This window comes from Peromyscus leucopus, chromosome 5 (assembly GCF_004664715.2).
Source record: "Peromyscus leucopus breed LL Stock chromosome 5, UCI_PerLeu_2.1, whole genome shotgun sequence".
Classification (NCBI taxonomy): domain Eukaryota; kingdom Metazoa; phylum Chordata; class Mammalia; order Rodentia; family Cricetidae; genus Peromyscus; species Peromyscus leucopus.
In genome coordinates, this window is record NC_051067.1 from 92,044,470 (window position 1) to 92,063,839 (window position 19,370).

The 19,370-nt window shown below is 41.1% G+C and overlaps 1 protein-coding gene across 1 annotated transcript in view; it reads right to left on the bottom strand.

Annotated features, from left to right (window-relative positions):
• Positions 1–1,871: 1,871 nt before the first annotated feature.
• Ttc29 (tetratricopeptide repeat domain 29) overlaps positions 1,872–19,370 on the bottom strand; it is a 200,009-nt gene continuing 182,510 nt past the window's right edge. Inside the window, exons 12-13 of the mRNA XM_028892914.2 lie at positions 3,369–3,435; positions 1,872–2,850 (exon numbers count right to left, since the gene is read on the bottom strand). Of these exons, the coding sequence (XP_028748747.1) occupies positions 2,832–2,850; positions 3,369–3,435 (86 nt within the window). The 3' untranslated portion in view covers positions 1,872–2,831. The remainder of the gene's footprint in view (positions 2,851–3,368; positions 3,436–19,370) is intronic.

Here is a 19,370-nt window from a genome sequence, read left to right on the forward strand (position 1 = left end):
GAGTGGCTGTACAAGTTTGCACTCTCACCAACAGTGGAGGAGAGTTACCCTAGTTCCACATACTCTCCAGCATAAGCTGTCTTCAGTGTTTTTGATCTTAGCCATTCTGACAGGTGTAAGATGGTATCTCAGAGTTGTTTGATTTGCATTTCCCTGATGACTAAGGATGTTGAGCAATTCCTTAAACATCTTTCAGCCATTTGAGATTCTTCTGTTGAGAATTCTGTTAAGCTCTGTAGCCCATTTTTTTAAATTGGATTGTTCAGTATTTTGACGTCTAATTTCTTGAGTTCTTTATATGTTCTGGATATCAGCCCTCTGCCAGATGTGGGGTTGGTGAAGATCTTTTCCCACTCTGTATGCTGTCATTTTGTCTTATTGACCATGTCCTTTGCTCTACAAAAGCTTCTCAGTTTCAGGAGGTCCCATTTATTAATTGTTGCTCTCAGTGTCTGTGCTACTGGTGTTATATTCAGGAAGTGGTCTCCTGTGCCAATTTGTTCCAGACTACTTCCTACTTTCTCTTCTGTCAGGTTCAGTGTAACTGGATTTATGTTGAGGTCTTTGATCCACTTGGACTTGAGTTTTGTGCATGGCGACAGATGTGGATCAATTTGCAATCTTCTGCATGTTGACATCCAGTTATGCCAGCACCATTTGTTGAAGATGCTTTCTTTTTTCCATGGTACAGTTTTGGCTTCTTTGTCGAAAATCGTACATTCATAGATGTGTGGATTGATGTCAGGGTCTTCAGTTCAATTCCATTGGTCCACATGTTGGTGTTTATGCCAGTACCAAGCTGTTTTTATTACTATTGCTCTATAGTAGAGCTTGAGGTCGGGGATCATGATGTTCCCAGAGGTTGCTTTATTATACAGGATTCTTTTAGCTATCCTAGGTTTTTTGTTTTTCCACATAAAGTAAAGTATTGTTCTTTCCAAGTCTGTGAAGAATTGTGTTGGGATTTTAATGGGGATTGCATTGAATCTGTAGATTGCTTTTGGTAAGATTGCCATTTTTACTATGTTGATTCTACCTATCCATGAGCATGGGAGATCTTTCCATTTTCTGATATCTTCTTCAATTTCTTTCTTCAGAGACTTAAAGTTCTTATCATACAGGTCCTTCACTTGCTTAGTTGGAGTTACCACAAGGTATTTTATATTATTTGTGGAAGCTATCTTCTTGCTTCTGCTCCCTGAGTGCTGGGATAACAGGTGTGTGCTATCATGGCAGGTGTTTCACTTAATCAACTTTTCTAATGGAGTCGTGTTTGAAGCAGTTGTTAACACCTGTGCCTGGCTTTGGCTTTTTTTTTTCTTAGAAGGATGTTTCTCAATCTCTGACTAGAAGGATGTCCTTCTCTGTCCTATAGTTCTTATGTAGATAACCAGGAGTCTCAGAGCATCTATTACCAAGCCTATCATCTTTTTTTTTTTTTTTTTTTTTTTTTTTTTTTTTTGAGACAGGGTCTTACTATGTAGCACTAGCAGGAACTCTCTATGTAGATCTTGCTGGCCTTGACCTCACAGATATTCTCCCGCCTCTATTTCCTGAGTGCTGAGATTAAAGACACAAGCTATTACACTCAGCTTACCATCATTTCAAAATGCCTTCTTTATTATATGTTAAAAATTTTAATATTAATTGGTTTTTTTCCTGGTTCACCTGTCTGTCTGTTAGTTCCTGGACAGCTACCTACCCCTTTTAGTAGGAGCAAGTGGACATTTTTGGAAAAAGAAGATCTGACCTCTCAGGAAGCTCTGCTATCAGTGATTGTTAACTGTATTCTCAACAATTCCCCCCTCTCTCAGGTTCCATCTCAGCATCCTGCGATCCCCATCTACCAGAGGGCAGACATCAAGGCAGGCTTAAAGAAGGAATCACATTTTAATTCTAATTTTAGAGTGAGAAACAAGAGACAGTCCAGGACTGGGATGTTGTGGAAGTTGGCTCACAACCCAGAAGAACCCTTTCCCCTAACACACCTAATCTAGGCTTTTTGGCGAGGGCATTGGATCATCTTTATCACGTTGTTGCTGAATTGATTCACTCTTGGGCTGATAGTAGGTATACCTGAGCACCTCTCAACACGGCATCATTCCAGGATTAGCCTCTGCTCTGCAATTGCAAACCAGGAAAGGAATCAGAGCCAGAGTATACCCTGACTGCGTTGACAGGGAGTAAAGTCTTTCTTCTTGGTGATGCACTACCTTTATGGATTCACCTGAGGGGGACCATCTGTTTTAGAGGTAACCATTCCAGCCACATCCTTTCAGCTCAAGCACACTAGCAATGGCCCCTGAGCTGTAAGGGTTTCCCTGACTGTCTCAAACACACTATGTATGCTAGGTTGTGTCCTATCAGCTAAACGTGCCATAACTCTAAGTTTCCACACATCAAGCAGACTGAGTAGCAGTTCAAGCACACCATGGACTGCTCAGGACCCTTTGTGCACGCTGGGACATTTCCCTGGAATTTTAACAAATATGATCATGTGTTTGTGCAGCATGAATGGTTTCCTTAACTTGGAAATATTTTACAATCAGGAATAATTAAAATTTGATTCTTGGATGCCATGACTTCATGTGGAGTAGTGGGTAAAAGGAGACATTTTAGAGTTTATTTCATGTATAACTGTTGATCTTTCTAACCAGGTGAGCTGTTCTTCATCTTCATAAACTTGCCATAGTTACTGCAGCACAAAATTCAACAAATAACCCTAATCTTTTTTATGACTCTATCACTTCTTACATGGTCCTATGGAGTGAAGTCTAAGACTATGTGCTAAATTTCTTCTTGCCTTGATGTGGTGCCACCTAAGTTTCCTTTCATTGATTATCTGGAGATCTGAAATAAAATAAATGATAAGATTAACTTTTGCATTGTGCTTAAAAGTTAAAAACAACTTGCTTTGAAAGAGATTTTTGCTTTCCCTGTTTAAAAACACACCTTGGAGATGAAAAGTACTTGAAGTATATGATATTTCAAAGTGAGTCTGTGGTGATTTAGGAACAGTGTTTCAGGGTTAGTTTAGTACCAGGTGAAGCGTTATTGGTTGTGAGGAATAAGATTGTGTTTGGGGGCCGGGCAGCGGCGCAGCAGCTGAGAACATCGGCTGCTCTTGTAGAGGACCTGGGTTCGGTTCCCAGCACTCACATGGTGGCTCAGAACTGCATGCTACTCCAGTTCCAGGGCATCTGATACCTTTTTCTGGCCTCCTAGGGCATTGGGCATACATGTGGTGCACATACATACATGTAGACAAAACATACTCATAAACTAAAGCAAAAAATATATAAAAAAGACTATGTTTAGTATCCTACACAAAGTTGACACTTAGTAGAAAGTTTTTATTTGATCAGTACCTTGATTTTTCTTCCTGATTATCTGGGTATTGATATATATCATCTTCTGTGTCTCTTCTAGTCATTCCTAGAGGAAAAAGAAAACAGATTCAAAGCTTTTCCTGAATAGCTTATCTTTATTGTGAGCTCATAATAAAGTGTTAATCCTATTGAATGAGAGTAAAAACTACCTACCCACATATTTTTGTTGAATTAAGCAAGTTTTATTTTATGTCAGACAGGGTTATCTTCCTAAAGTGGGGTTTGAGAGAATAACCCTGCCCAGAGGAGAAATGGGTTTTTATAGCCACAAAACCACAAGGCTGGGTGGTGGTGGTGGTGTTCTAAGGGTTTTTGGTTATGTAGGAACTTGGCAGAACATTTAAAAATTATTTGGCAGAACATTTTATCAGGGTATAAGTCAGGCTATAGTGTATGGAACATGTCAGATTCCAGAAGATGGGTCAAGACCTTGTCAAACCCAAATTTTGCAGAAAACAGGAAGGAACTTATTTTGATTTTGTAAGAAGATGGTTTTTAATCTTAAGATGGAGTTAGACTGGTACATCACTGGAAATGTCTTTTCAGGGACTGCAGTCTTTAGCACTTAAATTGTGAAAGTGCGTGTATCACTAGGGTAGGTTGGATGGTCCAACGATGGCCACAACCATACCTCCCATTCCACATTCCTACAGTGTGACCTTTTCAACCCCTCACCAAGAAGCACAGTCTATTTTCTCTTTTCTTGAACTAGTTTTCAGGCTTTAAAAATCAACAATCACACTGGAAGTGACCATGTGCATGACTTCCAAGGCTAACTCAGAAGTGACCATGTACATGACTTCCAAGGCTGGCTCAGAAGAGGCCTGCAGCTTCCCTGCTGGCCCCAAGGCTCCAGTGTGTGAGCCAGCCTGTCTTTGACCTTCCAAATTACCCTGTTTGTCATCTGAATACGACTTAAGTCACCCAATTGTATCTATCCAAGCCCTGCCTGAAATTTTCACTTGCAGAATTCTGTGATATGATAAAATAACACTGGGTAGGCACTGTTGCTGGTAAGTTGGTGTGTTAAGATGATACTCAGAAACAGTGTTAATTTAGATAGAGTATAAATTATCGAAATGGTGAAGTCAAATGTGGCATGTCTGTCTGTGTATCAGTCTGTCTATGCCAATCTCTCCTTAACTTTCATATTTTCTCTTTTGCTTTTGACTTTAATACATCCTTGCCAGTGACAGTTTTCAGGTGGCCTCATTTCCTACAGTCTATATTTGAATATGGGAAATGCAAAACTTTGTATACATTAGTACCACACTCTATAACCTTGTTTCCTGAAATCCCCTTGGTGATTTTGTTTTGAGAGTCCAGAAGCCCTTTTGGTCCCTTTTCTTGCTACTGGCTCTGGAGATGGAGACAGATCTACATGGACTAACATTCCTTTGGCTCGTTTGTCCTTTCTCTTTCCCTTCTCGACACTTGTTGTTAGATTACATAACCAACCATTCATGCTCAGTGTTCTCTAGCTATAAGTGGGCTGGTTTGTTCTCAATACGTTTGTGAATTTTTCCACTGTGGGTGGGAATTTCTCACACTCCTGATCTCCTAGCTCTTCTCTTTTACTCCTGACTTAGCCGCCATTTTCCTTGGTCATATGTAGAACTGACCATTATCAGTCAACGCAAGCCCTTCCCGGTCTCAACTTCCTGCATCGACGACTTAGCTGCCATGTTTCTTTCTCTGATACCCTAACTCTGGTAATTCCCCTGCTCCACCTGTAGCTCCACCGCCTTGTCAGATTCCTTGACATCTACCATCTTCTTTCCTTTCTTCCTACAATTTAAACTTTGAAGCCACCCCCTTGATCTCTTTACCCCTTTCCTGATGTGTCATACCTGACAAGTCTTCACCCCTAGTCAGATCAAGTTCCTGTCTGCTCCATTCCACAGCTCTATAGATCCACTCAGCTGGAGCAAACATCCAAGCAGACGGAGAAAGCTCGCGGTAAGCTTTTGGGCACAGACAGTAGAAATACCGTTCACACTTTCCTTTCAACAGTCCTAGTCTGTTTAGTCTGTCTCCGTTCGATGGCTTTTTAGCTGCTGAAGTTTCTCCGTCCGTCAGTGACTGATTTTCCAGTTTCATATTAGAAATGAATAGCACCAGGGAGGAACTCTCCAGGTTCTATTGCAAGAGCAACACCCAGACCTGCATGTGCTCTGTGCTCTGCTTCCCTCCTGCACAGGTGAGCAGCTGCTTGCACTCCCACTCAGGTTCTAGTCTTTGCTTCCTTCCCCACAGCTCTCCACTGCTTGTGTGCACAGAGCACAGCTCCTGCAACCCCCCGCCGCTCACTTAGCAGGCTGTTTTGTACACGAGTCAATACCTGCTTAGCAGCAGCTTTTGGGGGTACTTTGGCTGACAATTTAAGAAAGGACACAGTTTGCCACAGTGGGTAAAGGCAGAGAAGGGAGGGGACTGGAGTCAGGAAGCAGAGTAGACAGGAAGTGGGCTGGCCTGTAACACCTCAAGGCCCGCCCTTAGTGACTCATTTCCCCCAGCAAGGCTCCTCCTCCTAAAGATTCCATAACCTTCCTAAGCAGCACAACTAAGCCATGAGAGTAAGTACACAAACTTCATACTCAGACAACAATGCTTTGTTTTCTAGTAGATCTTTTCTATCTGTGTATCTAATATTTAACAGAGTTTAAGTCTCTAGGTTACTAGGAACAGATATGCACAGAGTTATATGTTAGATATTAGGCGTTTACTTCTCTTTGCATTTCTACCTTTCCTCAGTCTTATTTGTTATTCATTCATTTATTTATTCTTTAATTTATTTATTTAAATGATGTAGCATTAGCTGTCCTAGAACTTGCCTTGAACCCACAGTGATCCACTTGTCTCTGCCTCCCAAGTGCTGGGAATGAAGATGTGTCCCACCACACCCAGCCCATCTTTTCCTCAGGCTGGAATGTAAAGTACTTACTCTATCATTCAGACTGTATCTTGCAAGGACTGACAAGACTTTGATGCAATAGTTCTCAGCTGGAGGAGGGGTGACTTTGTCCCCCTATAGGACATTTGGAAATTTCTGGAGATGTTTTCCTTGTTATAACTAATAGGAGAAAGTGCTACCGGAATTTAGCAAGAAGAGGACCTGATGTGTGTTCTTCAGCATCCAGTGACACGCATGACAGGCAAGCCCTATCTCTTTCCCTAGAGACAATCCTTTCAGTAGTATAAAATTGAGAAACTCTGCCCCAGAAGGGGTTGGGGCACATAAAGCAATAAGATAGAAAATCATCACCTCCAAGTGCCCATGTGGCTTTGTCATATATAAGGAACACTCACTGCAAGACTGAGGGAGACATGAATATTCTTTTTTTTTTTTTTTAATTTTATTTTACAATACCATTCAGTTCTACATATCAGCCACGGGTTCCCCTATTCTCCCCCCTCCCACTCCCTCCCCTTACCCACAGCTGACCCCCCATTCCCACCTCCTCCAGGGCAAGTCCTCCCCCGAGGACTGCGATCAACCTGGTAGACTCAGTCCAGGCAGGTCCAGTCCCTTCCTCCCAGACTGAGCCAAGTGTCCCTGCATAAGCTCCAGGTTTCAAACAGCCAACTCATGCAATGAGCACAGGACTTGGTCCCACTGCCTAGTTGCCTCCCAAACTGATCAAGCCAATCAACAGAGACATGAATCTTCTTAAGTCACTACACTCTGAGGCTTTCTCTAGTGGGAGCATAGCCTTTCTCATACACAATATGCCCCGCTGTTCTCTTTGAGACAGTGTCTCACTGTGTACCCCTGGCTGTACCCCTTGAACTCTCACGTATTCTAAGCTGGCCTTGAACTCAGAGATCTGCCTGCCTCTGTCTCCTACGGGCTGGGATTAAAGGTGTGTGCCACTGTGCCTGACTGCCTTCTTTTAGATATGAGCCCCTATGACTTTTCAGTTGGAGTGTTTTCATTGAATGTACGGAAACATCCTAGTGTCCTTAGACAGGACTTCAAGCAAGGCGAGCTCCACAGGACTGAGGACTCTCGTCCCGTCACTGCCAAAGCACTCATTTTCAGTCCTAATCTAGGACTGGTCTCAAACTTGCTTTGTAGCCAATGGTGGCCTTAATTTCCGATTTCCTGCCTCGACCTCCCAAGTGCTGGGAGTACAGGCATGTGCCACCACGATGGATGGGTTTATGCGGTGCTGTAGATTGAGCCCAGGGCTTTGTGTATTCTAGGCAAGCACTCTGCCAACTGAGCTCATCTCCCGCTCCTGTTCTTTCTAGTGTTATGCTCTTAGGCCAGCATTCCTTTTAGTGTGGTGAATGATACAGTGAGGTAGACTGCGGAAGTCCTCCGTGAGGTTGTCAGGGTTGCTTTCAGTCATTGGGTACCCACTTCCCAGATGCTGAAGGAAGATGATGTTTACTCTGGGATATTGTTGGCGAAGATTCTCGGAGAATAGCTACATATGTTGCTAATATTCTACTCCACTGGGCTACAACTGCTAGTGGAACACAAAGATGTTCCATGCTGTCTGTGCAGGAAGTCTTGGTGATGGCTGATTCACATATGGGAACACTTTCATTTCCCTTTCACCTTGGAGCACGGTGAGTCCACAGGACTGGCAACTCTGCCATTGCTGGAACATTCGTTTTTTGGTCGTAGTCTAGGTTTTGGACTATGGGTCTGACTTAGGGTGTGACCTGACATGTTCAATCTGCAGGGCTTCAAAGCTGGAAGACTGAGCCAATAGTGTACAAGAGCCCATGGGAAGCAATAGAAAGCTTAAGTGTGACGTGTTCATATCCTCTTCCTTGTCTGCAGAAATGGGCATTTCTTTTTTGCTCACAGTGAAGACATCCTTAAATGGTGGATTCTCTCAAGTGAGTAGTGGGAAGATGTGATTTATACCATCTTCTGGTCTATCCTGTCACAGAACAAGGTGGAAAGTGTTATGGCAGTCACCTTACAGCCTCATCCCTTTGTTTGAAAGCATAAAGTGCAGAGTTGGGTATAAATGGGATCTTGAAGATCTAACCTGTAGATAAGTTTGGGCTGAAATGGAACGGACACTTTCTGGCAGTTTGGTGACTAGATAGGTGAATGAATTTTTAAAATTTTGTCATGTAAAACATTTTTAGTGGCTGTAGCTTAGAAAAGGGTAAATCATAACTCAAACATAAAGGTTGTGCCAGGGTTTATAGACTAGACCCCTGGTAATGGATTCAACCTTTCCACAACAGATCAAAAGTATTGTTGTGTGCTCACATGAATAGACAGTGGTCATTGCCTTACATTTAAAATGCACTCTAAGCGACAAATCCAGAGAGCAAGGTGTGAAGGCTGCATTGTATCAGCGTGCTCTGCAGAGAATTTCTTCATGCGGGTTTTGCCTGCTGAAATATATGCTGCAGTTCAAAGCTAAAGGGATTACTTTTGAATAGTCATTGCAGAGGTTGATTACATTCGTCTATCATATTTAGCCGGACCCTGCAGGCTATTATTCCATTAGCTGTGCTGGCCCCACCATTGTCAAAAAGTTGATCACCCAATGTTAACAGACCACGCTTTCTGTTGACCTTATCAAAATGCTTCAAAAGGCTTTGCTAAAAAAATAAAACTTGGATTATGCGTTATGTAGTTGATTAAGGACAGATACCATGTATAAAATGGTCCTGTTTTCTGGAGGGCCTTAGAATTCTGTCATTGTTGAAGATGAGGTTTTTTTCTTTTGTCTTTCAACACATTTTATTTGAAGCCACATATTTAGCCTCAGGAGAAATGGCACCCCATTTTCACGGATAGCAATGTCTTGAAAATGCATTTCTCAGAAAGGGGTCCTTTTCTTCCCAAGCATACACTGAAACCACACACAATTAACACAGTGAAGGAAACCCAGCACGTCAATGACAGCAGCACATCTATAGCGCTCTGACTCAGCACGGTTTCGCAACATGGTTTTCATGGAGAACGGACTTGCTTTGTTGAGAAATATATGTAGAAAATGAAAATTTGCCACTCACATTTGGTAACCAGAAAATCTTTTCCAGTAAATGTATAGATATTGAGAAGTGGGGTTTTATTACTTAAAATAACATATGAACAGTTTTCACTCGGATCATGTTATAAAAGCTCTCCCCTAGGAACAAAGATGGCTGGGAAACTACCCCCTGAACAACAATTAAATGCCTTTAATCATGGTCTCAAAAATGGTGTTGGCTTCGCACACTTGAAGGTGCTCTCCAGCCTGGTGTCCCTTAACTGATGGTGTGTGACATGACTGGTCAGGGACAGTGCACTTGTAACCAAAGACAGGAGACAGATTTGAAGTTACAGCGAGTCCCTTTGGAAACCAGTGAGGGTGCTCAGCAGAAACTGACCATGCTAGCCCTTGGACCTCAGACTTTTAAATTGTAAGAAGAAATTTATTATATTATGTTATATTATACTATATTTACTATATTATATTATGTGCCAGTGAGATTCAGGCAATCTGTAACATGGCAGCCCAAACAACTGAGACAAGGGTACCCGAGAAGAGAGGGCTGGAGATGTGTAGAAGTAAATTAAACCTGAAGTATTTACACAAGTACAGACTGGAGTCTTTAATCCGGAGCCAGGGGAAGAAACATCACGTGGACACAGAATAGAGTACTCAGTGCCCACAGACAGCTGGGACTGCTATCTGCCATTGACAGCCATATCAGGAAACTGCAAGTTTCACAGGATGCTGGGTCTTGCCTCATTGTGGATAATAGTTACCCAACACTAGACCTCCCTCTGACCCTATATAACAGATATGAAAGAGATATTTAAGACCAAACTGCTTCCAGGTGACTTTACTGCATGTCAGACCAAAGCTCAAAACTATTTATAGGAACAGAAAACTACACAGCACCAAGAAGGGTTCAAGTTTGTAATGTCTGGTTTCCAGGAAAAATTTTAGACATACAGATAAAAAGTATAATGAAGAGAAAAATCAATTACTCAAAATGACACAGTCTTTAGGATTAAAATGGTTACTGTAATTGTATTTTAAACATTTAGATTGCTTAAAAATACAGAATGTACAAAAGAGAAAACAGTAGTGAATGTGAAGACAGAATGGTAGAAAGTGCTAAAACTTAAAATACTAACTTATTTTGTAAGCTGTAGAACAAATTCAAGCAGCCGAATAGAGTTGTCCAGGGGGTCGTCTGTCTGTCCAGGGGGATTCATTCTGTGACTTCCAGTAGCTCCCCAAACACACAGAGAGTGCTGACCCCACATATTAGAGTGACTAAAATGGGTATGTAGCATGTGGACATGGATATACTGAACAAAAGGACGATGCATATGCCCCAAGCAGGATGAAGTGCGGCAGCCCAAACTTCACCCCATCACTCAGAAGACTGCAGAGTAAAACCGGAGAATTCTTTGTCTCAAGTTTTTTCTTTTAATGTTTTTAAGTGATGGTTAACCCTGGCACCGGAAGGCAACATAAGGCAGTAAGTAATATACACACATTGTTGGAATTCTGGAAGGAGATGGATGGGTAATTGAAAAATATTTTAAGGAATAATGATTGAAAATTTTCAAAATAGATGAACTTGATAAATACACAGATCTAAGAAGGTCACCGGCTGGATGTGGTAATGCAAGCCTTTAAGTTCAGCACTCAGGAGGCAGAGGTAGGCAGATCTCTGTGAGTTTGAGGCCAGCATGATCTACAAAGTAAGTTCCAGGATAGCCAGGGCTGTTACACAGAGAAACCCTGTCTCAAAAAACAAAACAAGTCACAAAAAAAGAAGAAGAAAAAGAAAAGCTTTGTCTGTCTTAGAATTCTATCCCTAGTGAAAAAAATTCTTTCAGAAAAGACTTTGAGACAGACAACAGCTGAAGCAGTTCATCCCCAGCAGAGCTGCTTGACCAGAGACAATAAGGTCTCGAGCAGGAGTGGTGTCAGGTGGGAATCGGGACCTGGGTAGAGAACTGAGGAGACCTGGAGATGTAGCTCAGTTGACAGAGTGCTTGGCTAGCATGCATGAAACCCTGAGCCTCATTTCTACCCCATAGTAACAGCATGAAAGGGCACACCCATAATCTCAGCACTAAGGAGGTGGTATCAAAAGGAACAGAAGTTGAAAATCATCCTTGTTGACCAAGAGTTTAAGGCTAGCCTGGGAGACATAAGAACCAATCACCAAAGTAATTTTTTTTTTTATGTAAACAGATGTTTCTCTCACATCTACCAGTCCCCAAATCACCACTCAGAGGCTGAATATGAATTACAAATGTCCGGCCAATAGCTCAGGCTTGTTACTAACTAGCTCTTGCATCTTAAATTAACCCATATTCCTTATTAATGCTCTGCCACCGTGGTGGTACCCTTATTAGCATGGCATGTTCATCTCCTGCCCTCTTCTGTATCCGGCTGGCAACCTCTGACTCTACTCTTCTCCTTTCCATCATCCTTAGTTTGGTTACCCTGCCTATGATTCTTGCCTGGCTACTGGCCAATCAGCATTTTATTAAACCAATTTGAGTGTCAAATCTTTATAATGTACAAGAGGATTATTACACAGCATTTTTTTTTAGATGTAGCAAATTAGTACAGACTCCTAAGAGAGTCATTGGCTCATCCATGTTTGAGAATCATTATTTTACATATCTTTGCTCTAATTTATGTCCAACCTCTTAATGCTGGGGTAGAATAACATGCTTAAGAAAAGGTAGATGTAGGAGTCCCAGGATGCTTTGAGAACATAAGTGAAAATGAAATTTGTTTTCCCCAGGCCAAGTATGTATCTTGTTCTAGGAATGTGGTTAGCATTTTATTTAAACCTCTCAGTCCCTACAGGGTTTGCTTGTTTGCAGACAAGGAGCAAGGAAGGCCAGTGATGAGACTAACTTGCTCAAGTCTCACATAGGTGATAAAAGGCTTTTAGAGAGTCAAACCTATGCACACAGCTATTATTCACTTTATACCAATGCATGTCCCCGAGGAAAGTGAGTAGCAGCAGAGCCTCTCAGGTGAGTTGGGTTTATCCAGGTTGACTTATTTGACTTTGTGGCAGGGAGAGCTGCCAACAAGTTTATTCAGTTCTCGTTTGTCTGTTAATCGTTTAATTTCTTGTGTTTTAGGGCCTAATAAAGCACTTACGGCAACAGCAACAAAAGCCAGATACTCAAGGCACCTCTTCCAAAATCATCAATCTACAATACTGGCCATGACGACTGAGCTTGGGGGACACCTAATCCTGGGGTCACATCATGTGACTTGTTGCCTTTATTTCATCGTATTTTAACCCTGGTCCTGATGGCTTCAGTGCCATGAAGTCAGAAAAGGAGGGGCTATGGCGGTTTCTTCATAAAGATGGCGGTTTATCTATGTTTTCACTGGGGCTCCACTGCAGACATGGAATTTCTCTAAAAATGCAAATCACTTGGTGTCACACAAGTGAGACTTGCTAGCTGAAGTGCTGTCCCAGAGCTAATGTCTTTATGCTCTGTGATTGAAGAAATCGATCCATCCACTTATTACAACATCTTCACCTAAATTTTTAGCTTTAAGCCCTAGATGAATGTGTCTAGAAGTAGTGGGGGGCTTTTCTTTAACACTCAGAAAATGGATTACACTTGTTAATTTGGCTTTGAATCCTAGCTATGTCAAAATAAATACCATAAACAAGTGTTGAAGAAATCAATCTAGACCTGTTCAATATCAGAATGACCAGAAAAGGATTTAGTAAGACTCTCAGATGTAAAGACTAATGTACACACTAAGCCCTTATGTAATAAGACTTTTTGACATGCTCAGTGTAAAGCCGAAGGAAATGATTTCTGAAGGCAGAAATGGTGCACTTTTGTTGCATTAAAGAAAAACCCCTAGAAGGCCCACCTACACAGGCATCTGGGAAAAGATCTTGTTTTTCATTCCAACATTCTTCTTAATTCATGGGCATCATATCACTGAGTTTTCTTATGTTACACAAAGCAGCAATTACACACAACTGTAGGGTTAGTTCTTAAATATAAATGAAACAACACTCTCAAAGCCAGGACACCACGAGGCAGAGCGATCCTCCATTCTTTTTCAGAGAAGGTGAAGTTAAGGAGAAATAAAAATCATGTACAAAAACTTCCAAAATTCCATTGCTGCCATTTTAGACTTGGAGCCAGAGCAGCAAAAGCTAACCATCTTTTTCCTGAGAATTTTTTTTTTAAATCTCACTTGTACCATAATGAATAAGACAAGGGCTTTCACACTGCAGTACTCTGAAAGACAGAGCCTCACACTTTCCAGCTGTGATGTGGTTATGTTGACTAGATGGTCCCATAGACGGTCACTAGATGGTCACAATGGTAATCTCTGTTTATTCCTCATCCATTCAACAGCTGGTCACTGAGCACCCATGGGGACAAAAACATACTTGTGGAGCAGGTGCCAGGGGACAGTTGGTAGCACAGCTCTAATTAGATGGCTATCGGGCATGGCTGGTGTGAGTGGAAACTGAGAGCCAGCTCCTGTCCTACCAGAGCTCTTCAGACCAGGGCATAGTCTTCTGGAAAGAGATGAAATTTATATGTTATGTATTTTAACTTATTAAAATCATTTAACCCAGATTTCTAAGACAAATATTGACTTTCGCAGGGTACATACAAATGCATTACAATCTCATCTCAGGAACAGCTTGCTGGGTTTTTCACTGGGATTCAAATTCTTTGATAGCATGATCGGTGGGTAAAAAGTTTGAAAATCAGAAAATTATTTGTTAGAACACACAACACTCAACATACATATGCTTATGATTTTATTGATGGATAGATAAGTAGTTGTCATTTTAGAAAAGATTTTGCATAATCTTCAATTCTGAATATGTGTGCGTATCTGTGCATGGGCATGTGCACATGAGTACAGATGCCTGCAGGGGCCATCAGTACTGGGTCCTCAGAGAGGTGGAGTTACGTGATTGTAAGCCACTCAACATGGGTGCTCTAACCTGAACTTAGGTACTTGGGGGCAGTGCAGGCAGGCTCTTAATCACCAAACACAGCCCCGCTAGAGGTCATCAAAAAAAAGTTCAGAGTGTAGCAGTTTCTGTTTTGAAACTTATATATTGATCTCTCTACCTATAGAACCTTGCACAAAGTCCTCAACTATTTTTTTAAAGACAGTCTGTCTGCGTAGCCTGGCTGCTCTGGAACTTGCTACGTATACCAGGCTGGCCTCAAATCCACAGTATATACTTAATTTAAAAAATGAATATGGTTTTTAGTTTATCATTTGCTTTAAAAATGTATTAAAATATTGAATAGCACATATAAAATGGTCACTAAATGTCTGTTGAAAGACAGAATAAATATGTCTCTTCTTAAAATGAGAGTATAAAGTTGTATGATTAAAAACAATGCTTTTAACATTTTGCTTGAGGCAGGTTTTATATACAATCTAAGAAGTAGATTTAGCTGTGTGTTTCTTCTTGTTTTGTTACAGACTTTCACTATGTACTCAGGCTGACCTCAACCTTGTGAGCCTTCTGCTGTGGCCTTCTGATCGTTGGAATTACAGCACAGCCATCACACTTGGCAGAAGTAGCTTTGGAGAGCTTGTTTGTTTTTGGTGAATACCTTATTGGCTCATCTTACAGGTAGAGTAAGAAAATATCCAGTCTCAGTTTCTGAAGTGCTTCAGAGAAGAAATGTTTTAATATTCAACCTCTTCAAATAACTTAAAACAAGTAAAAAAAAAATGCCTGTTTCTTTTTGCCTCCTATCTTAACGAAAGAAGGTTTCAGCTACACAAATATCTCCATTCTCAGGAGGTAGCGAGGCACCTTCTCTACCCTAACGACAGGACTGCAGTGTTTGTGGTGTGGGAAGGAGGAGGAATGGACACCAGGAGCTGGGAGATTGTAACCTTTCTACAAGTGTGGCTGCTCTTCTTTGGTTGACCTTTTTAGGTTTTGTTACATCATGGTTCAGAAAGAAAAGCATCATATCTTAAAACCAAAAGTACTGTATGAATAAAGATATTATATAAATTAAGGTTTTATGCGGGATGGAATTACCAATTATATAATGTGTTGCATTCAGTGATGCTGGCTGCGGGAAAAGATGGCTTTAGGGACAATCTCATGTCAATCAATTAAGTTGGAGAAAAATTTGACATTATTTTATCCTCAAGAATTCAGTTTTGTTTGTATTTTTATCCTTCCCCCATCTTTCAGTAAGATGATAACCTATATAATTTCATCATTGTCCAATCTAAAAAAGTAGGAATTAAAAACCTAAACACCAGGGACAGGAGAGAGATTGGCAGTAAAGAGTACTGGCTGCTCTGGCAGAGGACCTGGGTTCAGTTCCCAGCACCCACACAGTAGCTCACTCCAGTCCCAGGGAAGTCACTGGCCTCTTCTGCTCTCCACCGGCCCCTGCATGCATGTGGTGCACAAAACCACGTTCAGAGACACACTTATACACACAAATCAATAAAATAAATTTTAATCCCCAATTACAAATGCATATACTACATGTGGTTTAAATTCTGGTTATTTTGTCCCCAAATTTAGGACATTTCATCACACATACTAGGGAAGAAAGTAAATTGAATGTTATCTTGAATGGAATCTTTTATTTTTCACATCTAAATTATCTTTTAAAAAAATTCCCTTACACAGTCCCTGTTCAGTAGTATTTCTTACTCCGGTTGTCCTGTTCTTTTAAAAAAATATTTATTATATTTAGTATGTTTCTATTTACATTTTTATATTTAAATGCCATCATAAGATTATTCCCTTCTCTTTGGTATTTGCTATCTTGCTCAGGCTTGGGTGATATTTTTCACTAAGACAGCTCACAAATTTATTTGGAATAATGTTAAGTGCCTATTGCTTTATCCATACCACTGGGGACTCCGTGGGACCACTTTTGCCAAACTATATGTCATATAAACAGTAAAGGGCTTTGAACTATGGAAAGAAAATGATTAGAATCGTCCTTATGTATTGAAATTATAGAAAAATTTTACTAGACCTTTTATAAAAGAGTAAACAATGGGTCCCTAGAAATCTGTAATTATCCCTCATACATCATATTCCTTACTGTAGGGTTAATTATTGCTTGTACAGAGGAGTTATACATATGGTACGATTTTTTTAAAGGATGGCTATTGAAAAATCTGAACTCCTCCATCCTCAGCTTCTTATTTCTTCTCCCCTGGAGGCAGCCACTGCTGCTGTTTGTTGGGCATTCTTCTCTGAAACATTCTATGCATTTTTAAAAGGATAAAGAATCCAAATTCACATACAAATACAGTACATATTTATGTTTTATATTTGCACAAATGTCAGTATACTATATTCACATTTCTGTACAGAAGTAGTATATATTGGGCACTGTGCTCTCTCTTCTTAAATACACCAATTTTCTTTAGAGCTATTTTAGTCTCACAACAAAACAGAGCAGAAAGAATCCCTTGTCCCAGTGTCCTAGCATATACAGCCTCTGCCTTTGCCTCTACTCAGAGTAGTTCATTGTTTCAACTCATGGACCCACACTGGCGTGTTCTCATCCTAAATCCACAGTGTAGAGGTCACTTCTGGTTGTTTCCATGATTTCACATTCAAGAATAAATCTGTTATAATTACCAGTGTGTAGGCATGTAGGTGGGCATATGTTTACACCAGGTGTCCATCACCATGCCCAGAAGATCAGAGGAATTTTACCTAAAGAAAGAAGTATGGTATCTGTGTGGTAATTTATTTAATGTGAATACTGCCTGGTGGTGCTGCCCATGCTCTGTGGGTTTTGGGTATTTGCTATAGGCCATAGCCTTTGCAAATTTTACTAAATGTAATATTTCTTCAGATACCCACTTTTAAATTATAGACATTTTTATAAACAATATGTGAGAATATGAAAACTGTTAGAAATATTTTAAGAATAACATGATTTGTAGAATTCTTATGATTTTCTAGGAATTCTATTTCTCATTCACAAGAACCTAAGGTTAATTTCCTGGGAATTTGACCAAGTAGAAATGTTGATATCAGAGAACTGGAAAGGAGACAGGATCAGCTGGGAAGGGCTTGGGAGGAGCCCGGCCCTGAGCAGAGGGACCAGAGATGAAGAACGTCTGAGATAGAGTTTGGGGCGCTGTGCATTTGTAGGAACTGAGAAGGCCTAGGATTAACTATGGGGAAAGTTAAGTGACTATGACGGCAGACGAGCCCGTTGGAGGAGTAGACACAATTGGAGTGATGGAAGAAAATGTGAAGAATAACCATGGGGACACTGACATTGTCCAAATTTATCAGGCTTTCTGATGGAGTGGCAGTGAACCCAGAGCTAAAAGCTTCAAGGGACGAAGAGAAGATACAGCGAGGTAGAGAGGTACGATCAGAAAAGGCAGGACTATACAAGATTGATTTGAGAGTTACAGATCATGCCTTAGACAGCCAGAAGTGGTAATAAGGTCAGAGCTGTGTCCCACATGGAGAAAATGCTTCTGTGAGAACTACAGAGAAACAATAACTCTGGGAGCCAGCCAGCTTCCAGCTCACACAGAAAAGGGAATATTGGGAGTAGGGAGGATGTCCCTTGGTCTGGCCGTAAGTTCCTGAAAGCTCACTGGCAGGGTCGCCGTGGGCAGAGAGTTAGGAGAAAAGATGAGAAGAAAGGACACACAGACAAAGTTATGGTCAGCAGAGCACAGGGAGACTAGGGTTTGCTGTGGACGACACACAGGCAGTGAGGGTATGCGCAGTAGCGAACCCAAATCTGAACATCCTACTTTAGTATGGGTTTGATAGGCTAGGGAATTAGCAATGTATTTCGATTGATACTCGAATATTTTGATGAAATGTGTTTTAAATACTTCTGTAAATATGACATACAGGAGCTTTATAGTTGGTTATTTTTTACTCTTTGGTCTTTGGGGGCCAACTACCCAGCTCCCAAATAAATACACGGAGTCTTATTCTTACTTATGAATGCCTGGCCAGCTTTTTTTTTTTTTTTTAACTTAAATTATACCATCTATCTTTTATTTCTCTCTATTTTATATTTATTTCTTTACTTCTTATTCTTTGGCTGGCTGTGTGGCTGTGTGGCTGTGTGGCTGTGTGACTGGGTGACTGGGTGGCTGGCCTTCACATCCTCCTTTCCTTCTCTTTCTCTTGCTCCTCCATCTCTCTTCACAGATTTCTCCTCCTATTTATTCTCTCTGCCTGCCAGCCCTGCCTATCCTTTCTCCTGCCTTGCTATTGGTCATTCAGTTCTTTATTAGACCAGTCAGGAGTTTTACACAGGCAAAGTAACACAGCATTACAGAGTTAATCAAACACAACATAAAAGAATGCAACTCATCTTTGCATTATTAAACAAATGTTCCACAGCATAAACAAATGTGACACACCTTCAACTAATATTCCACAACAGAGTTTGTATAAATAATGGCAAGCACGAGCCTGCTCACTTCCACCCATTCTCCTTGAAAATAGAGTAATGGGACTTCAGGAAGTACATTTAAAATGCTATCAGACCTATTATTTAAATATGGCTCTGTTTACTTTAAAAATTCTAGAGTTTAATTTTTGCCCCAGATAAAGACTATTGCAGAGATCCACGACTCATCAAGATGCAGAGAGGGACTGACCGACTGTGGGTACTCAGCCCTAAGTGATGCATCTACAATACACCCCAAGGCTCAGGGAAAATCAAAGAGGAGGGACTGGGAAAATTCCTGAGTCCCCAGACATGACCAGGAAAATGCACCCAGTAACTCCGGACAAGACCACCACAATAGCACCAGTTGACATGCAGATTCAGACAGGGAAAATTTCCCGTGGTGCTGCCCCTAGGTGAGGAGCTACAGAAGGTCAGTCAGTACGCAGAGTGTTGAAACACCACCCGTGGCACAGGCGCTAAATGCTGGCTCCTGATCTGGACCCAGGTCACCAGACTCAGCGGTTGGCACTTGGGTTTATTTCATTTGCTGGATGAATTCTCCCTCCGCAGAAGTCTCTGTC